Source organism: Stomoxys calcitrans, chromosome 3 (assembly GCF_963082655.1).
Source record: "Stomoxys calcitrans chromosome 3, idStoCalc2.1, whole genome shotgun sequence".
In the NCBI taxonomy this organism is placed as follows: domain Eukaryota; kingdom Metazoa; phylum Arthropoda; class Insecta; order Diptera; family Muscidae; genus Stomoxys; species Stomoxys calcitrans.
The window spans coordinates 186,455,115-186,476,715 of NC_081554.1; the positions used below are offsets into that span (position 1 = coordinate 186,455,115).

Consider the following 21,601-nt stretch of genomic DNA (forward strand, 5'->3'; position numbering starts at 1 on the left):
CATTTGTAAATCGTATAACTACCGCCATTATTCCATACAATTCTCTAAGCGTTTGTTCTCATTCCCCCCCCTCCCCCTTCGCCGCCACACACATTGACACGCTTGTTATGCTCCCATTTTGTCCTAGCAGCACCAGCAATACCAGACACACACGAACTCAAACGAACTCAATTTCCCTGCCACGTGTATGTCTATAGATATCCGTTTTGGAGCCTTTGCATTGCAGCCGCCTGCCTCTCACTTCTCTCTCTCTCTAGGTCGTTGGGCTGACTTGTATCAACATTTCAACATCTAGTCAAAAGGTTATGCTTTCACTGGTACTTGTTGGTATTTTGAAAAATTATTGATCAAACATTAAACGAGAATAGAGTTTTAATGTGCCCCAGTCAAACAATGAACAAAGCAAACGTTGCAAGGATTGCCAAGTTTTTAAAGTTAGCTACTAAAAAAAGGAGAAAGAAAAAGAAATTGCCATACATATGGAAAGGTGTTTAAATCATTCAAGCAAGGTTGAAAAGGAAGTTTGATGATACCCCAAAGACTTAACATGGACGTAATATTCTCTTAAAACAAGGTTTTAGAGACATTTTTTCAAGAACACAACAGATTTTCCCCAAAGCCTAGATCTTAGACAAAAGTACCCCCAAGACAAAATTTCCATGAAATTTTCGCATGAACTTTCCATTAGTGCAGTGCAGAGTGCAGTTCGATTAAAGTTTAAGCTCACCATTATTGGTCTCCTTTCTACCGCGGATCCCGAACGGCGTGTCCCATAGCGATATCACTTGGTAAAGAAGTTTTAACATGGCAGGATACCTCACAAATGTAGCCTGCATTAGTAAGAGGATAACGACGGCTGTAAATTTTTATACCCTCCACCATAGGATGGGGGTATACTAATTTCGTCATTCTGTTTGTAACTCCTCGAAATATTCGTCTAAGACCCCATGAGGTTTATATATTCTTGATCGCCATGACATTTTAAGTCGTAGTAGCCATGTCCGCCCGACGTCCCCTAGGTATTTGGTTCCTAATATTGATATAAGATACGTGATCTACTCCCAAATACCTTTAATTTGAGCCACATATTTCCAAAGTCGGCAAACATGATCGGCTTGGGGGGTGTTTTGGGGGATGGGAGGCCACTCAATAAATTAGCCTTGAAAATATATATCGGATTGGTATTCTACTCTAAAAAAAAAACCTTTCATTTGAGCCTCATATTGCAATAGTCAGCAAATACTTCCTATTTGGGCAGTGTTGTGGTTGCCCCATAGACACTTTTCCCGAATATTGGTATCAGATTCGTGCTTTACTCCCAAAGACCTTTCAGTTGACCCCCATATTGCTATTGTCGTAAATTTCTCCCATTTGGGGGATGTTTTTGGTGAGAGGCGGCCCCCCAAACACTTGGTCCCCTATTTGGATATCAGATTCGAATTCTGCACTCAAATACCTTTTATTTAAGCCCCAAATTCCCATGGTCAGTAAATAAGTCCTGGGGTGTTTTGGGGAAGGGGTAGATCCCCAGAAACGTGCTCCCATATTTGGATATTATTGTAGATTCGTTTTCTACTCGCAAATACCTTTCATTTGAGTCCCATATTGACATGGTCGGTAAATATTTCCGATTAAGGGGGTGTTTTGGGGGATGGGGTAGATCCCAAGAAACGTGGTCCCGTATTTGGATATCAGATTCGTATTCTACTCGCTAATACCTTTCCTTAGAGTCCCATATTGCCATGGTCGGTAAATATATCCGATGAAGGGGTGTTTTGGGGGTTGGGGTGGTCCCCCTAACACTTGGCCCGACAATTGGATATCAGATACGTTTTCTTATTCTAAATTCCTTTTATTTGAGTTCCATATTGTCGTGACTGGTCGAAATATGTGTTTAGTAGGTTTTAGGGTGAGGCAGCCCCCCTAGGTACCCCATCCGAAATTTGAAAACCAAATATTTATTTTTTGGGTACAATATGAGAGCACATAAAATTTCGCTTAAATCGCACCACCCATCTCCGAGATCTGGCGTTTCTGAAAATTAAGGTAAGGGGGAGGGTCCGCGCCCCCTCAGATATGAAAAATGGGAGTACCCTATTTTCACCACGGGATCGTTATGCATTATCTGTGGAAATTTGAAGAAAATCGGTTTAGCCGTTTCTGACTCTATAAGGAACAAACAAACACAAATTGATTTTTATATACAAGATTCCAACAACTGTGCTGAGTATGGTTGAAATCGGTCTATAACCTGATATAGCTGCCATATAAACCGATCTGGGGTCTTGACTTCTTGAGCCACTAAAGGGCGCAATTTTTATACGATTTGGCTGAAATTTTGCGCGACGTGTTTTGTTATGACTTCCAACAACTGTGTTAAGAATAGTTCAAATCGGTCCATAACCTGATATAGCTGCCATATAAACCGATCTGGGGTCTTGACTTCTTGAGCCACTAGAGGGCGCAATTATTATCCGATTTAGCTGAAATTTTGCAATTCTGTTCTTTTATCCTTTGTTTGCCTATAAATAGATACCATGGCAAGAGCTCGACAAATGCAATCCACGGTGGAGGGTATATAAGATTTGGCTAGACCGAATTTAGCACGCTTTTACTTGTTACTGATGTTCACTTCGGGATTTGAAACCGCCAATCGACGACAAGGGCCGACATGCTAACCTCTGCGCCACGGTGGCCTATCCAAGGAATGCATTACAATTTAATAAGTAAAAGCGGGCTAAGTTCGGCCGAGCTGAATCTTGGAAACACACCACCATGGATTCTGCTAAAATATGGGTGATATATCTGGTTATTGACCGATTTGGACTGTACTTGGTACAGTTATTGAGAGTCATAACAGAACACCATATGCAAAATTTCAGCCAAATCGGATAAAAATCGCGGCTTGTTAGTGCTGAAGAAATCAAATCGGGAGATCGGTTTATATGGGAGCTGTAGCGTGTACTTGACCGATTTTCAAAACAGAACGACATGTGCAAAATTTTTGCTCAATCGTACAAAAATTGCGGCTTCCAGGGGCTCAAGATGTAAAATCGGGAGATCGGTTTATATGGGAGCTATATCAGGTTATAGACCGATTCGGACCGTATTTGAGACAGTTGTTGATAGGTATTACAGAACACGGTGGCCTGTGTTCAACCAAATTGGACAAAAATTGCGGCTTCCAGGGGCTCAAGAAGTCAAGTCCGGAGATGGGTTTATATGGGAGCTATATCAGGTCATGAACCGATTTGAACCGCACTTCACATAACTGTTGAAAGTCATAACAGAATCGGACAAAAATTGGACCTTCCAGGAGCTAAAGAAACTAAGTCGGGAGATCGATTTGAATGGGAGCTATATCAGGTTTTCCACCGATTTGAACCGAAATTGACGCAGTTATTGGAAGTCATAAGAGAACGCAATGTGCAAAATTTCAGCCAAATCGGGTGAAAATTGAGTCTCCTATGGGCTCAAGAAATCAAATCGGGAGATCGGTTTATATGGGGGCTATACCCAAATCTGAACCGATATGACCCATTTGCAATCCCCAACCACCTTCATCAATATTAGTCATCTGTGCAATATTTCAAGCGGCTAGCTTTAGTCGTTCGACCCCTATTGTGATTCCGACAGAGGGACGGACGGACATGGCTAGTTATCAGACTGAGTTAAGACCAGCGTTCAAGTAACTGGCTGAGTCCAATGTAGAATCCATCATCAGCATTAAAAATCCAACCACAAGTGTTTAAGTGCAATTTTATTAAACGTGTCCTTAAAAGTGTCATTAGTAAAAAAAATTTATTTTAAGTCGTATTAAATTACATAGCATTGCTATTTAATGTTGTCCTGTTTCCAAATATAGACACACTGTTTTGCTATCTTCTTAGGCTTAATAATGGCAAGAGTTAGATTTGGCGCCATATATATTCACTGCACATAAATAGCTGAAGATGCCTACCATAAGATAACATTTCAAATTTATTTATAGAACGTTTAACTAATGGCGAAGTTAGAAAAAATTATGTTAACGAACATAAATCAAACGTTATATGGGACATTGGAAGGGTAAATGATATAAAAAAAAACAAGTAAGAAGGCATTAAGTTCGGGCCGAACTTTGGATACCCACCACCTAGCGTATATATGTAAACCCCTTTTCTCACAATCCGATGAAAACTGGATAACTTATGCACTCAAATTCAGCACGGGCATTCAGTGGTCTAGTAAATATGTCACTATTCTATATTGTAGAACAATATATTGGTCTTTTTGGCAGATATATCCAAATATAACCCGATCTGAACCATATTAAGGTCGGATATCGTGAGGCTCAGAAAAACTCACTGTTTGAAATTTCAGGGAAATCGGGTAATAAAAAATTTTTTTTAAATTTTTATCCGATTTCCCTGAAATTTGAAATACAAAATTCCACAGTGACTTATATTTATAAGACCAGTCAATATCCGTGCCGAATTTGTGTGCATAAGTTATCCAATTTTCATCAGATTGTGGTGGAAGGGGGTTTACATATACACCCGAGGTGGTGGGTATCCAAAGTTCGGCACGGCCGAACCAAATGCCTTTTTACTTGTTTTTTTTTTTCTGTCAGCCAACACACTGAGGATGCCCCCTATGAATGCAGTGCATTGCGATAGCGAGAGGAAATTAGGGATTGGAGGGTGGAAAAGGATATAGTGCTTATTGACATTTGTCTTAAATCTTTGGATGTCAAAGTGGGTGGGAAAATTATTAGAAGTCGATTCCACATACGAACGGTTCGGGTAAAAGCCACATTTATTATCCTATTTTGCTGAAATTTGAGTCAGTGAGTTTTTTTAGGCCCTTCGACATCCTCAGTCCAAATTGGATGTAGCTGCCATATAGACCGGTCCTCCTATTAGGGCTCTTAGGCCCATAAAAGCCATATATATTATCCGATTTTGCTGAAATTTGGGGCAATGAGTTGTGTTGGGCCACTCAACATCCTTCATCAATTTGGCCCAGATCGGTTCAGATTTGTATAAAGCTGTCATATAGACCGATCTCTTGATGTAAGGTTTTGAGCCAATAAAAGTTGCGTTTATTATCCGATGTCGCCGAAATTTGGCACAGTGAGTTAAGTTAGGCCCCTCGACATCTTTCTGGAATATGGCACAGATCGGTCCAGATTTGAATATAGCTGCCATATAGACCGATCTCTCCATTTAAGGTGTTGGTCCCATAAAAGGCGTATTTGTGGTTCGATATTGCCAAAATTTTGGCACAGTGAGTTGTGTTAGGCCCCTCTACATCTTTTTTTTAATATGGCCCAGATCGGTCAAGATTTGGATATAACTGCCATTTAGACCGATCTCTCGATGTAAGGCTTTGGGCCCATAAAAGTCGCATTTATTGTCCGATGTCGTTGAAATTTGGGACAGTGAGTAAAGTTAAGCCCCTCGATATATTTCTGCAATATGACACAGATCGGTTCAGATTTGGATATAGCTGCCATATAGACCGATCTCTCCATTTAAGGTGTTGCTCCCATAAAAGGCGTATTTGTTGTCCGATTTTGCCAAAATTTTGGACAGTGAGTTGTGTTAGGCTCTTCGACAATTTTCTGCAACTTGGCCCATAACGGCCCGGACGAACTTAACGCCTTTTTACTTGTTTCTTATAATTCTTACCCATCGTCATGCTGGTAACTCTTTTTCATCGTTTTACAACTTTTGCTAGCCCACCATATTTCATGGTGGCATAGCAAAATTTATGCTAACATCGTCGAACCCCACAAATCCTACGGCTATAAACCCCAAACAACAAACATGGACTTCGCTTTCCTTGTTCGCTTGTTTTGAATACTTTCGTGCAACTTTGGTTGTCAAGGCTGCCATTGTTTTCCATTTGCATTGCAACATCAATTTTCGATTTCGTTTTGAGCTAAGAACAAGGCCCAACAATGCGGAATTCATTTCACTTCAGCTATAGGCAATATTTATGGCCTCCCCCCTCCCCCACCGTTTTGCAAAAACCAAGTTGGGAGGGGGGAAAAATATAAGGAAAAAGTTTACCTACGTAGCGATGCGGCAAAACAACAATTTAGTACGATCTAAGCCGGAGCCGCGTGCGGAGACAACAATTTTTTTGGTTGCAGTACCAAAAAAGATTCGTTTGTCAAACGTTTACGTTGGCAAAACGAACGAACTTTTGTAGAGCGAAACAAAGCTAACGACACTTTAGAGTTTAAGTCTCTGTCCGAGACGTGTGAAGAACAGCAGGAGGAGAAAGTCAGTGACAAAAATGCATTGGGATTGGGATTGGTATCATTGTCATCATTGGCATAGGCCTTGGGACCCCTTTTTATACCACAACAAATGTTCGACGGTGGTGACGAGGGCAGCGACAACACGGTTTAGATCAGCGCTAACGAATTTCCCCTGGGATTGCCATCACTACGATTGCAGTTACAGTCTACCGGAATGGTGTCATCATTCCTGTCTAACCGATCGCGTCTATGTGGAGACGGGTGAGGAGGAGGACACCTGCGGCAAGGGTACCTTCAAGGTGGTCATCGATGTGCATCATTTCAAGGGCGATGAGCTTAAGCTTAAGGTCAAGAATAGCGACTTTCTGATGCTGGAGGGTCAGCACAAAGACGAGAGGGCAAACAAATCGCCAGGTTTGTGCATCACCAAGGCTTTTACGCGGCAATACAAACTACCCCGCAACTATGATGCCACACAGGCCAAGGCCACACTCTCCAAGGATGGTATTCTGTCGATAATTGTACCCGCTCCTCCTCCCCTAGATGATGCAGTGCGAGATATAGAAATTATACAAACCGAGACATATTTTGGCTCCAAAGACCAGGCCATAGAAGACACCAAGGAGGGAAAATTGGAAACCAAATGAAAATTACTGAAAATCCGAAAATTCCTTAAGCAACGCTGCAGCAGCAAGTTTTTCGCAACACTTTGCAATAAAAAAAATAATAACCAAGAACACCTTAGAAAAAGGCACAAAAATCGCTATGGAACCAGCTAAGAAGCTAAGCACTTTTAAACAAGTTTTTGACTTAGAGAGTTTTTTTTCCAACAACAACCAATAGTTATCTAATCGAAATAGTTATTTAAGAAAATTTACTAAGTGTTAGTTAAAATAGAAGTTTTGAAAAAAACTCATCATATTTAGAAATCATCAGAACGTTCTGTGTAATCGTAATTGTAGCTGAAAACTTTAAATCATTCTAAGATCAAATCTCCCCTACAAATATCATCTCCATAAACTAATTCTAAGATAAAAAAAAAACAAAAATCTAAGTCATAAATAACCATGTTTTACAGAGCCCGAAGTAAGAAAAAAAAAAACTTTTATTTATTTAATTAATTTAAAAAAATATAAAAATTCCTTTAAAGCACCCTAAATGTTTGTTAAAATGTTTTAATAAAATTGTTGAAAGTATTTCGAAATATATATGCGTGCTAAGTGTTTTCCAAATAAATTTGTGGTTTTGGCAACAACTGAATGAGAAAATCCCAAAAAAGTTGTGTTTTCTTTCAGAAGTCTTATGAACATGGCTCTACACTTCTTAACAGTCTCTGAAATATTTTGGAACACTTTTTATATAATGACTGGCCGAACCGGGCCCGCTCCGCTGCGCCTTCTTTAACTCTTTAATATCTTCTAAGAGTGGGCATACTTCCCCCTTAATGTGGATATCGAATTCGTGCCATTGTAGCCAAGACGCTGCGTACGCGTTCGAATCCTGGCGAAAACATCGGACAAAGCGGTGTTTTTCCCCTCTTAATGTTGGCAACATTTGCGAGATACAATGCCATGCATGGTCATTTAAAAAATTTTCGCCAAAGAGGTGTCGCACTGCGAGACGCCGTTCGGACTCGGCTATAAAAACAGATCCCCTATCATTGAGTTTAAACTTGAATCGTTAAGCACTCATTGATGTGTGAGAAGTTTGCCTCTGCTCGATTCCTGGTGTTTTTAAAAATTAGGCTAATGGGAAGTGCTTTTTGGGGTGGGGATAACACTTCAGATATTTCAACTCAAATATGGATATCAAATTCATGCTGCACTTCCAAATCTCTTTAATTTGAGTCCCATATTACCATGGGTGGTAAATATAAACCGTTTGGAGGGTGTTTTGAGGCCTGGGGCAGCCACCAGCACTTTACACTGAAAATAGATATCAAATTCGTTCTTTATTCCCAACGGAAATGAAGTTCATTTTAGAAGGTGCTTTAGGGCGTACCCCAAAACACTTGGCTCCGCCTCCATCCGATATCTAAAAATTATATAGCCTATATTTCCTTCCAGACAAACGTAAACAATCTATGAAAATTTTAAGAAAATCGGTTCAGCCAAGTGTCATAGAGCCATAATGGGTCTAATGGAGTTTTTGGTGGCGTGACCCCCTATACTTCAATCTGATTTTGTATGCCTGATTCGAAATGTACTCCCGAATACTTTTCACTTGAGTCCCATATTGAAATGAACGTCCAATGTCTGTTTGGGGGAGTTTTGGGGTTGGGGCGGCCCGATGGGTTGACTCAAATTTTAATACCAAATTCGTAATCTACTCTCCAATACCTATTGGGTTGCCCAAAAAGTAATTGCGGATTTTTCATATAGTCGGCATTGACAAATTTTTTCACAGCTTGTGACTCTGTAATTCCATTCTTTCTTCTGTCAGTTATCAGCTGTTACATTTAGCTTGCTTTAGAAAAAAGTGTAAAAAAAGTATATTTGATTAAAGTTCATTCTAAGTTTTATTAAAATGCATTTACTTTCTTTTAAAAATTCCGCAATTACTTTCACTTTTTGGGCAACCCAATATATTGTCCCGATCGGTCTACTATTGTTCTTGGGTTGAGTTTTTAGCATAAGGGGGAGGATCGGTCTATATGGCAGCTATATCCAAATTTGGACCGATCTGAGCCAGATTGACGAAGAATGTCGAAGAGCCTAAGACAACTCACTGTTCCAAATTTCAGCAAAATCGGATAATAAATGTGGCTTTTATGGGCCTGAGACCCTAAATCGCAGGATCGGTCTATATGACAGCTATATCCAAATCTGGACCGATCTGATCCAAATTGACGAAGGATGTCGAAGGGTCTAACACAACTCACTGTCCCAAATTTCAGTAAAATCGGATAATAAATGTGGCTTTTATGGGCCATAGACCCCAAATCAGCGGATCGGTCTATATGGGGGCTATATCAAGATATAGTCCGATATAGCTCATCTTCGAACTTAACCTGCTTATGGACAAAGAAAGACTCTGTGCACAATTTCAGATCAATATCTCTATTTTTGATGACTGTAGCGTGATTTCAACAGACAGACGGACGGACATGTCCAGATCGTCTTAGATTTTTACGCTGATCAAGAATATATATACTTTATAGGGTCGGAAATGGATATTTCGATGTGTCGCAAACGGAATGACAAAATTAATATACCCCCATCCTTCGATAGTGGGTACAAAAAGGATAAAAGAAAAGATTTGCTCTGCCATTAGAGCTTTATCAAGATATGGTCCGGTTTGGACCACAATTAAATTATATGTTGGAGACCTGTGTAAAATGTCACCCAATTCGAATAAGAATTGCGCCCTTTGGAGGCTCAAAATGTAAATAAAGAGATCGATTTATATGGGAGCTGTATCAGGCTATAGACCGATTCAGACTATAATTGACACGTATGTTGATTGTCATGAGGATATCCGTCGTACAAAATTTCATTCCAATCGGATAAGAATTGCGCCCTCTAGAGGCTCAAGAAGTCAAGACCCAAGATCCGTTTATATGGCAGCTATATCACGTTATGGACCGATTTGAACCATAACTGGTACAGTTATTGGATATCATAACAAAACACGTCGTGCAGAATTTCATTACAATCGGATAAGAATTGCGCCCTCTAGAAGCTCAAGAAATGAAGACCCAAGATCGGTTTATAGGGCAGCTATATCCGGTTATGGACCAACTTGAACTATACTTGGCACAGTTGTTGGATATCCTAACAAAACACGTCGTGCAGAATTTCATTCCAATCGGATAGGAATTGTGCCCTCTAGAGGCTCAAGACGTCAAGACCCAAGATCGGATTATATGGCAGATATATCAGGTTATGGACCCACTTGAACCATACTTAGCACATTTGTTGGACATCATAACAAAACACGTTGACCTTTCTAAGTCGTACAATATTTCATTTCAATCGGATAGGAATTGTGCCCTCTAGAGGCTCAAGAAGTTAAGACCCAAGATCGCATTATATGGCAGATATATCAGGTTATGGACCAACTTGAACCCAACTTGGCACAGTTGTTGGATATCATAACAAAACATGTCGTGCAAAATTTCATTTCAATTGGATAAGAATTGCACCCTCTAGAGGCTTAAGAAGTCAAGACCCGAGATCGGTTTATATGGCAGCTATATCTAAACAGGGACCGATATGGGCCATTTACGATTCCAACTGACCTACACTAATAAGAAGAATTTGTGCGAAATCTCAAGCGGCTAGCTTTACTCCTTCAAAGTTAGCGTATTTTCGACAGACAAACGGACGGAGAGACGGACGGAGAGACGGACGGACAGTCGGACGGACATGGCTAGATCGACATAAAATGTCACGACGATCAAGAATATATATACTTTATGGGGTCTCAGACGAATATAAGTATACCCCCATCCTATGGTGGAGGGTATAATGCAAGGTATTCAAAAGTAGAGTAAGAATATGGTCAGGAAGTAGGAATAGGCTTCATTATTTATTGATAACGGGGTACCTCCACCGTTACCCCAAAAACATCACCCAAAATCAATAGTGGACCGGTAAGGAAAATATGGGTATCAAATGAAATGTATGCAGGAGTAGATAACGAATCTGGCTTAAAAATTCATGACGAAGTATAGGGTGCCACGCCACACCCACAAAAACGCCCAAAATGGGCACATTAGCCAATCACGGATATATGGGACTCGGTTTGTTCCGTTATATAGACTGAAAAACAGCAGAACCGATTTTCTCGAAACTTTCGCATATTGTGTAGCTTGGTCTGGAAAAAACATAGGCTATATAATTTTTCGGTATCGGAAGGGGGACGGACCCTCCCCCTTATGCCAAAAACACAACCCCAAATCAAAAGTGGATCGATCGGGACAATATAGGTATCAAATAAAAAGTATTGGAGAGTAGAATTCGAATATGGTATTAAAATTTGAGTCTAAGTACCTATCGGGACGCCCCAACTTTAACATGGTTTTCGTCAATACAACAAAGTTCGATTACTGCTGTGGTTGCCATATCCCCTTATATGAATAAGGCAAGGTGTCAGTCAAGTCCAACCGAGGCCTAGTGCTGTCTTCGTGCCACTTGACTCTTCAAAGTTAATCGTGGCACTTTACCTATCAGAGATATTGGATACAGCCAAGGAAGTCATAATGTCAAGGGCATTGCCAACAAGAGCCATTGGCCGTGAGGTAAGCTGTGGCTAAACTCTAATACATCCATATACATCCATTTCCACGAATCAACATTTTTTTCCACTTTATGTCAAATGTTTTCCACTTTGTTCTCTTTGGTATCTTCTCAATCAAAACTTTTAACTCTTAGAAACTGTTCGCAGATATGTTTAGTTATACACAGCATAGACTCTCCATAGCGAAAGAAACCTATTAAGAGAAAGTCTATTCCGCACTCTTGGCTGCCATAATCAGAATTTAATTTAATTTCATCGTTTCACTTACCTGGTTGCTTTGGTGGCATTAACAACAATCCCATCCTTATACCATTGAAATTGCATACGTGCCGATCCTTGAGCAGTGCATGACAAAATAAATTGACTATCTTCGCGTATAATTTGCTTTTGATTGACAGATAAATCCTAGCAACCAGAAAAAGAAAAATAAAGAATAGAGAAAAGTGATTTTAAAAATATAAAAAAACAAGCAGGATAACAGAACAACAATGTTAAAAGTATATGAAAAAAATTGCATAAAAATTTCTGCATATAATTTTTTTTTTACAAGAATGTCTTGTTTTCTTAAATTTTCTGCGGATATTTATGAAATTTTTTTCTCAAAATATATTTGCCAATCTTTCCTTACCATTAAATTCAAAGGTGGATTCTCATCAAACAAATGATAGTTCGACACCAAGGTTATATTGCCAATGCGTCCTCTTTCCACCATTCGTGTAATAGCCTCTCTTATCCGATTTGAATCTCCTTTGACGCCAAAGAAATGAAATGTGATATCGAGACGGTCTGTACTATTCGATATTAATTCCAAATCGCTGATTTTGGTAATGTTGAAGTTACGCAAAACACGGGATAGCTAAAAGTAAAAAAGGAGAACGGAGAAAAGGAGGTTGAACAAAAAATAATTTTTATAGGAAACTCTGTGAATTATCATGTATTTGTAACAAAAAACGAAGTAATTTTATAAAAATGATAACAAAAGGCATCCACTATTGAAGAATGACGTCTTGGCTTTCTAATGATGCAATAACTTTCAAAATCGCCCTGTAAATACTCAAGTTATAGAGAATATTCAAGAATAATCTTGCATTAAAAACACTCATACGCCACCTTGGAACGAAAAAATATTATTTCATTTATAAGGGTGATAATGTTCCGAAATTTTACCACAAGTCGGTTAGCTATATCAAAACTTGATCCAATTTGGCCCATTTACAATCCCTACTGACCTGCACTAATAAGAGGTGTGCAAATTGCAAATTTGCTGATGAACATTCCATTAAGGAACAGGGACAATCTTCTTTCATATAAATGAGTGAAGTCCTATTCAAGTTTGAACCTCAATGATAAGGGCCATCTTTTTATAGCCGAGTCCGAATGGCGTGCCTTGGTGCGGCACCTATTTGGAGAGAAGTTTTTACATGGGATAGTACCTCACAAATGTAGCCAGCATTAGGAGCGAAAAGCCACTGCTGAAAACCTTTTTTCAGATGGTCACTCCAAGATACGAACCCAGGAATTCAGCCTCATAGGCCGACGTGCTAAGCTCTGCGCTGCGTTGGCCTCCATATAAGAAGTATATGCCCACTAACGTTAGCAAGCTCTCGACAGACAGACGGACATACCGACAGACGAACTGACAAACGGACATGGCTAGATCGACTTGAAATGTCATGACGATCAAGAATATGTATACCACATGGGGTCTCCGACAAATATTTCGAGCTTTCGACAGATAGTCCGTCTGTTTGACACTAGCTTTCGAAGGAGTAAACCTATTCGCTTAAAATTTTGCACAAAAACTTCCTATTGGTGTAGATTGGTGGTGATTGTAAATGGGAAAATCCGTCCATGTTTTGATATGCAAATTTTGCCCATCAACATTCCACTAAGGAACAGTGGCAAACTTCTCACATATCAATGAGTGCAGTCCGATTTAAGTTTAAGGTCAATGATAAGGGGCCTCTCTTTTATAGCCGAGTCCGAACGGCGTGCCGCAGTGCGACACCTCCTTGGAGAGAAGTTTTTACATGCCATAGTACCTCACAAATGTCTGCATTAGGAGCGGAAAACCACCGCCGAAAACTTTATTTCTGATGGTCTCGCCAGGATTCGAACCCAGGTGTTCAGCGTCATAGGCGGACAAAGGATAAAAGAATACTGAATATTGAATATTTGAGACCATAGTTGAAGTCAATGTGTAAAATTTCAGCCAAATAGGGAGACCGGTTTATAGGGGAGCAAAATTAAAAATGTCAGTTAAATCGGATAATAATTGCTCCCTGTAAAGGCTCAAGAAGTCAAGACCCCAGATCAGTTTATATGGCAGCTATATCAGGTTATGTGCCGATTTGAACTATTCTTAGTACAGTTGTTGAATGTCATAACGAAACACCTCATGCAAAATTTCAGCTAAATCGGATAAGAATTGCGCTCTCTAGTGGCTCAAGAAGTCAAGACCTCAGATCGGTTTATAAGGCAGCTATATCAGGTTATGGACCGATATGAACTATTCTTTGCACAGTTGTTGAAAGTCATAACAAAACACCTCATGCAAAATTTTAGTCAAATCGTAAAATAATTTCGTCCTCTAGTGGCTCAAGAAGTCAAGACCCCAGATAGGTTTATATGGCAGCTATATCAGGTTATGAACCGATTTCAACCATACTCAGCACAATTGTTGGATATCATATCAAAACAAGTCGTGCAAAATTTCATTCCAATCGGATAGGAATTGCGCACTCTAGAGACTCAAGAAGTCAAGACCTAAGATCGGTTTATTTGGCAGCTATATCAAAACATGGACCGATATGGCCCATTTACAATACCATCCGACCTACCCTTATAAGAAGTATTTGTGCTTGAAATTTCAAGCGGTTAGCTTTACTCCTTCGGGAGTTAGCGTGCTTTCGACAGACAGACGGACGGACGGACACGGCTAGATCGACATAAAATATCGCGACGATCAAGAATATGTATACTTTATGGGGTCTCAGACGAATATTTCGAGTAGTTATAAACAGAATGCTGAAATTCAAGGCCAACTTACTGAGTGGCCGCCCATCCCTCAAAACAGCCCCCAAACAGGTCATTTTTGCCAACTATGGAAATATGGAGCTCAAATTAGAGGTATTTGGGAGTAGACCATTTATCTGAAATCAATATTAGGGACCAACTGTCTAGAAGACGTCCCACCACCATAACAACCCCCAAATAGGACGCATTTGCTCACCAAGACAATTTGAGTCTTTAAGAGAGTGGAAGAAAATATTCATAGTTTTTAGGGTCAATACCCCAAACCGGACATATTTGCTGACTGTTGCAATAAGGAGTTTAAATAAGATTAGAAAACGAATATGATATCCAATTTTGAGGGCAATGGCAATATGGGGTTCAAATAAATGATATATAGATTTATGAAAATAGAGTACGTTGAAAATAGAGTACGGCTTAATGTTTGGAGGACCACCCCACAGCTCAAAGCACACCTAGATCGGGCATACCTACTGACCATGCCAATGTGGAGCTTAAATTAAAGGTATTGGAAGGTAGAGCATGAATTGATACCCATTTGCGGGACCAATTTTCTGGGGGTCTACCCCTTTCCCAAAATACCCCACAAGCAGCAATTTTTTAGTGACCATCACAAAATGGGGCTCAAATAAAGGTATTTAGGAGTAGAATACGAATTTGATATCCAAATGTAGGGCCATGTAGTTAAGGCATCACCCCATTTCCCAAAGCACCCCAAAAGGGGAAAAAATTTTTCGACCACGCCAATATGTGGCTCAATTGAAAGGTATTTGAGATTAGAAAACTAATTTGATAACCAATTTCGGGGCCATGTGTTTCGGGGACGCCTCATCCTGAAAACTCCCCTTAAACCAGTGGTAATATGGGGTTTAAATAAATGGTATTTGAGAGAAAAGCACGATGCTGATATTTTTTCAGGGCCAAGTGTCTGGGGGACCACCTCACCTCCGAAAACATCCCTAAATCAAACATCATGGGAATATCGGGCTGAAATAAAGTATTTTAAGAATGGAGTACACCTTACATCCAAACTTAAATTCGTAGACCAATAAAGATCATATGGGATTCAGATAAAGGCACTTATATTCTTAAACTGTTAGTGAAGAGTTGTGTTAGGCCCTTCGACATCCATCTTCAATTTGGCCAAGATCGGTCCAGATGTGGATATAGCTGCCATATAGACCGATCCTCCGATTTAGGGTCTTAGGCCCATAAAAGCCACATTTATTATCCGATTTAGCTGAAATTTGGGACAGTGAGTTGTGTTAGGCCCTTCGACGTCCTCCTTCAATTTGGCCAAGATCGGTCCAGGTGTGGATATAGCTGCCATATAGACCGATCCTCCGATTTAGGGTCTTAGGCCAATAAAAGCTACATTTATTATCCGAATTTGCTGAAATTTAAGACAGAGAGTTGTGTAAGGCCCTTCGACATTCTTCGTCAATTTGGCCAAGATCGGTCCAGATGTGGATATAGCTGCCATATAGATCGATCCTCCGATTTAGGGTTTTAGGCCCATAAAAGTCGTATTTATTGTCGGATGTCGCCGAAATTTGGGACAGTGAGTTAAGTTGAGCGAGTCCACATATTTCTGCAATTTGGTCTAGATCGATCAAGATTTGCATATAGCTGCCATATAGACCGATATCTCGATTTAAAGTCTTGGCCCCAACAAAGGCTCATTTATATTATTATATTATATTATATTATACTTATTATATTATATAATAATACAATTTGACTGAAATTTCACACAATAATATTAATCATACGTCACGTGGGATTTTTCATAGACCATCAAGCAGAAAGTTTAAATTTTGATTTTTTGCACCCCAATTTAAAGTCTTACAACCTTAAATTCTCCCTTCCATTAACATTGAATATTAAACCAAAATCCTAAAAACTCTAAACATTTTCTCCCAACATATCAGTGTATCACCCCATCATCACACATATTTCCATGCCATGTTCATATTTTCTGTTTTTATGATATCTCAGCATAACTGAAACACTGCTTCAATGGATCTTTAGCTCGCTTTCATAAATTTTTCATTTTGATTAAATTCAATTTGGTTTAGTTTTAGTTCATTTCATTTCAGCCATTCACATTATCTTATAAATATCGTCATCAACGTCAACGATATTTCTCATAATATGGAAAGTGACTCGTATACCAAAGTGACAGGGGAAAAACATAGAAAAAATCAACCCCAGTAACGAAACAATCTACTGAATATTTTCTTCACTTTGCTTCTCCTCTGTAGACACTTTTAACGGCTATAGTAGAGAGATGGCGAATAGTCGCTGGAGTAGAGACATCACTTCGATTTATTAGCTTTGTTTGTGCCAAATAAAAATAAAAGGCAATGCTCCCCCTTGGCCCCGCCTGACAAATGTATTTATGACACAAAATAAGCATAAAAATATTTTTAGTAACAAAGTAAAAATGTCAGGGTATATATTTCATATACAAATTGTTTAGTAATGCAATGATTGTGGCAACACAGAGCAAAAAACGAAAAAAAGGAATGACAAGAAGAAACAAGAAATTTGATTGAATAAAGGGTAGCAGATATGAATTGAATTAACTTTATTGGAAACTTTTTGAGTTGTAGTGGAAATGCGTACAGACTCAAAAATCGGCTTTTAAGAAATTCTTTTCGAACATAAAAAAAAAACAAATGACTTAATTTTTTAAGGATTTTGGTATAAATTAAATTAATTTAATTTTAATTTTCATACCATCCACCATAGGATGGCGGTACGCTGATTTTCTCATTCCGTTTGTAATTCCTAGAAATATTCGTCTAAGATCCCATAAAATGTATATATTGTTGATCTAGATGATATTTTAAGTCGGTCCGTCCGTTCGGAGTAAAGCTAGCCGCTTGAAGTTTTGCACAAATACTTCACCCTTGGGACACAAGTTTCTCTGAGCAGATGTTCTCGTTGGCCTTTTTACCGTCCAACGCATCTATGACGGCCAATTCTTCGTCACCCTTCTAGATTTGTTCTTTGTCAGTGAGATTTCTAAAGTTTCCTTGTATGACAAATTGCCCCGCATTTTGCTTCTCCAACCATGATTTAATCTTTCTGTCCTACGACTTTGAGATCCTTAGAAGTGAGGAGTCTTCTTAATTTAGAGATTGCAATAGTATGGACCACGAAGCTTCGTCCTCTTTAATTTCTGATATCGATTGGAGTTTGTTCTACCATATGGAAACGGTAAACGATTAGGTGATCTTTTTATCTAGAAATGTGTGCGTGCTCCACGATCTGAAGCTGTCGGTAAGAAAACGACGAATCTTTTCGAAGACTAAACCTTGGATCTGCCAAGTTCATCTGCTACCTCAGATGTTTCATCTATGGGATTGGTTCGAAGAAAATTTGGAATGCCATTTACGACATTGGCGTCGATCACAAATCCTCCGTTAACTTCACAGACGTAGATATAGACAAGCTAAATGTTATATTTAAATTTCATAGATCCTAGTTTCTATGATGTTTATGGATAGGGGTATATTTATTTTGGCATTCCATTTGGAACACATCGAAACATCCATTTCCGATCCTATAAAGTATATATATTCTTGATCAGCGTAAAAATCTGAGACAATATAGCCATGTCCTTCCATCTGTCCGTCCATCTGTCTGTCCATCCGTCTGTCCGTCCGTCCATCTGTCCGTCCGTCTGTCCGTCCGTCTGTCCATCCGTCTGTCCGTCCGTCTGTCCGTTCGTCTGGCCGTTCGTCTGTCCGTTCGTCTGGCCGTTCGTCTGTCCGTCCGTCTGTCCGTTCGTCTGTCCGTCCGTCTGTCCGTCTGTTTGTTCATCCGTCCGTCTGTCCATCCATCCGTCTGTCCATCCGTCTGTCCGTCCGTCCATCTGTCCGTCCGTCTGTCCGTCCGTCTGTCCGTCCGTCTGTCCGTCCGTCTGTCCGTCCGTCTGTCCGTCCGTCCGTCTGTCCGTCCGTCTGTCCGTCCGTCTGTCCGTTCGTCTGGCCGTTCGTCTGTCCGTCCGTCTGTCCGTTCGTCTGTCCGTCCGTCTGTCCGTCTGTTTGTTCATCCGTCCGTCTGTCCGTCCGTCCATCTGTCCGTCCGTCTGTCCGTCCGTCTGTCCTTCCATCTGTCCGTCCATCTGTCTGTCCATCCGTCTGTCCGTCCGTCCATCTGTCCGTCCGTCTGTCCGTCCGTCTGTCCGTCCGTCTGTCCGTCCGTCTGTCCGTTCGTCTGTCCGTCCGTCTATCCGTCCGTCTGTCCGTCCATCCGTCTGTCCATCCGTCCGTCTGTCTGTCTGTCCGTCCGTCCGTCCATCCATCCGTCCGTCCATCCGTCCGTCCATCCGTCCGTCCATCCGTCCGTCCATCCGTCTGTCCGTCCGTCTGTCCTACCGTCTGTCCGTCCATCTGTCCGTCCGTCCGTCTGTCCGTCCGTCTGTCAGTTAGTCTGTCTGTTGAAATCACGGTACAGTCTTTAAAAATAGAGATATTGCGCTGAAAATTTGCCAGATTATTTTTTTTATCCATAGGCAGGTTAAGTTCGAAGATGGGCTATATCGGACCATATCTTGATATAGCCCCCATATAGACCGATCCTCCGATTTAGGGTCTTAGGCTCATAAAAGCCACATTTATTATCCGATTTTGCTGATATTTGGGACAGTGAGTTGTGTTAGAACCTTCGACATTCTTCTACAATTTGGCCCGGATCAGTCCAGATTTGGTTATAGCTGCCATATAGACCGATCCGCCGATTTATGGTCTTAGGCCCATAAAAGCCACATTTATTATCCGATTTTTCTGAAATTTAGGACAGTGAGTTTTCTTACGATATCTTCCTTCAATTTGGCTCTAATTGGGTCAGATTTGGATATAGCTGCCATATAGACCGATCTCTCGATTTAAGGTTTTGGGCCCCTAAAAGCCCTATTTATTGTCCTATGTCGCCGAAATTTGGGACAGTGAGTTGTGTTAAGCCCCTCGACAACCTTCGTCAATTTCGCTCAGATCGGTCCGGATTTGGATATAGCTGTCATATAGACCGATCTTCCGATTTTGGGTGTTAGGCCCATAAAAGCTACATTTATTATCCGATTTTGCTGAAATTTGGGACAGCAAGTTTTCTTACGCCCTTCAACATCTTCCTTCAATTTGGCTCAGATCGGTCCAGATTTGTATTAAGCTGTCATTTAGACCGATCTCTCGATTTAAGGTTTTGGCCCCATAAAAAGCGTATTTATTTTCCGATGTCGCCGAAATTTGGGACAGAGAGTTAAGTTAAGCCCCTCCATATATTTCTACAATTCGGTCTAGAACGATCAAGATTTGCATATAGCTGCCACATAGGACGATATCTCGATTTAAAGTCTTGGCCCCATAAAAGGCGCATTTATAATCCGATTTCACTGAAATTTGACACAGTGACTTATGTTAGGCTTTTTGGACGTCCATGTTGTGTAGGGTTCAGATCGGTTTATTTTTAGATATAGCTATTAAAAAGACCAATATTTTGTTATACACTATTAAACAATGGCTTGTACTTATTTGGTCCAAATCGGAACATATTTCGATATAACTGCTATGGGGCATAAGGTATGCATTTTTTTTTTACCGGATTTTGACGAAAGGTGGTTTACATATACCTGAGGTGGTGGGTATCCAAAGTTCGGCCCGGCCAAACTTAATGCCTTTTTACTTGTTTTTTTTTTTTAATAAATGGGTTTAAGCAAAATATTTTTTGCTTGTTTTTGAATATCCCACAAAACATTTTTTTTTCTTTCCGTGTTTATTTAATGTTATTCCACAACCAGAAACTCAAACACGACAAATTGTCATAAATGCGTAGCCTGGAAATGGAACAATATGGCATAAAATTATGATATCGACAAACAATCACATTTATTCATGTGAGAAACATTTTCCATGATAAATGTATGAATCGGCAGTTTGTAGATATTCCACAACATAATGCCAAAATATGAGCCAATGGTTAGTTAGGTGGTTGCTATGGTATGATATTTTTATGGCCCTCACTGCTATACACTATACAATGAAAATTAATTCAAATCTTGTATGACATAACCACAAAGATGCAATAAATCCTAAACATAAATTAATTTAAAAAGGCAAACATAATGCTTTCGAGTATATTTGACCACAAATAAAATGAGTGTTTGTTCTTTTATTTTTTTTTTTGTGACAAAATACACAAAGTTGTAATTTTTATAGACTCTTTAGTAGAGCATTGTGATCTCTTAAAGGCCATTTACGATGATAATAAATATGTTTATTATGTAGTTAATTTTATGAAGAGTTTAGCCAAAAACCAAAAATCTCCTTGGGGGCAACTGTAATGGGGCCATTTTGTTTAAATATGGTGAAAGTGTCTGATGAGATGATATGTGCCTGGTGGAATATGCTAAAAATCCATGTTGAAATAATCCAGCATGGAAAATTCTTTGCAGCCTAAGGATATTTACCACAGACTAATTGTTATTCAGGTAGAATTCTCCGTTTTTTTGCCTAGAATTTTTGTAATGCCCTCAAAGCATATCAAATATGTGCATTTCAATCTGTTGTGTATTCTTGCTTTTATAAAATTATAAATATTTAACAATTTTTTACCACAAGCTAAGACAACAACTGCCTCTACTATAACAGCAACTTTCGTTTGGCAACTCCTTGTTTGCTATTTTTATAGATAATGGAAAATCCAAAATCCATACACCAAAGACTCAGGTAACCTGCCACACCATATTCCACATCCCCATCCTCATCATGAACTTGAGCATAGTCAAGATACAAACAACAACCATAAGTTTTAATATACATTTGGGGTTAGTTTTAAGGAGCATAGGGATCAGATTGCTTACTCTTTTCCCCCCCTTTCGGTGGCTACGGGAAACCTAAATTTTTTTTTGTTTGTTGTTGTTGTTATTATTGTTATTTTTAAGCATAATAACCATTATATGCTGAACGATAACCATGAAAATCACTAGAGTACATTATATTATAATTATTTACTGCAGTTTCCTGTGACTTTCAGAAACAAAACAAACAAAAAATCATCTCCCCCCCCCTT

At 39.6% G+C, this 21,601-nt stretch overlaps 2 protein-coding genes across 2 annotated transcripts in view; one reads left to right on the top strand and one right to left on the bottom strand.

Annotated features, from left to right (window-relative positions):
- Positions 1-21,601, bottom strand: part of LOC106092019 (uncharacterized) — a 471,923-nt gene that overhangs the window by 201,225 nt on the left and 249,097 nt on the right. The window contains exons 6-7 of the mRNA XM_059365737.1: positions 12,120-12,347; positions 11,760-11,896 (exon numbers count right to left, since the gene is read on the bottom strand). Coding sequence (XP_059221720.1) covers positions 11,760-11,896; positions 12,120-12,347 — 365 coding nt within the window. The remainder of the gene's footprint in view (positions 1-11,759; positions 11,897-12,119; positions 12,348-21,601) is intronic.
- On the top strand, positions 6,102-7,468 carry LOC106092021 (heat shock protein 22). Its single transcript, XM_013258760.2, has one exon. It carries the CDS (start codon positions 6,286-6,288, stop codon positions 6,895-6,897), a length of 612 nt encoding a protein of 203 aa, XP_013114214.2. The 5' UTR covers positions 6,102-6,285; the 3' UTR covers positions 6,898-7,468.

What these genes read in the sequence shown, in the direction of transcription:
- LOC106092021 (XM_013258760.2), top strand. Translation starts at nt 6,286, where the DNA reads ATGCATTGGGATTGGGATTGGTATCATTGTCATCATTGGCATAGGCCT.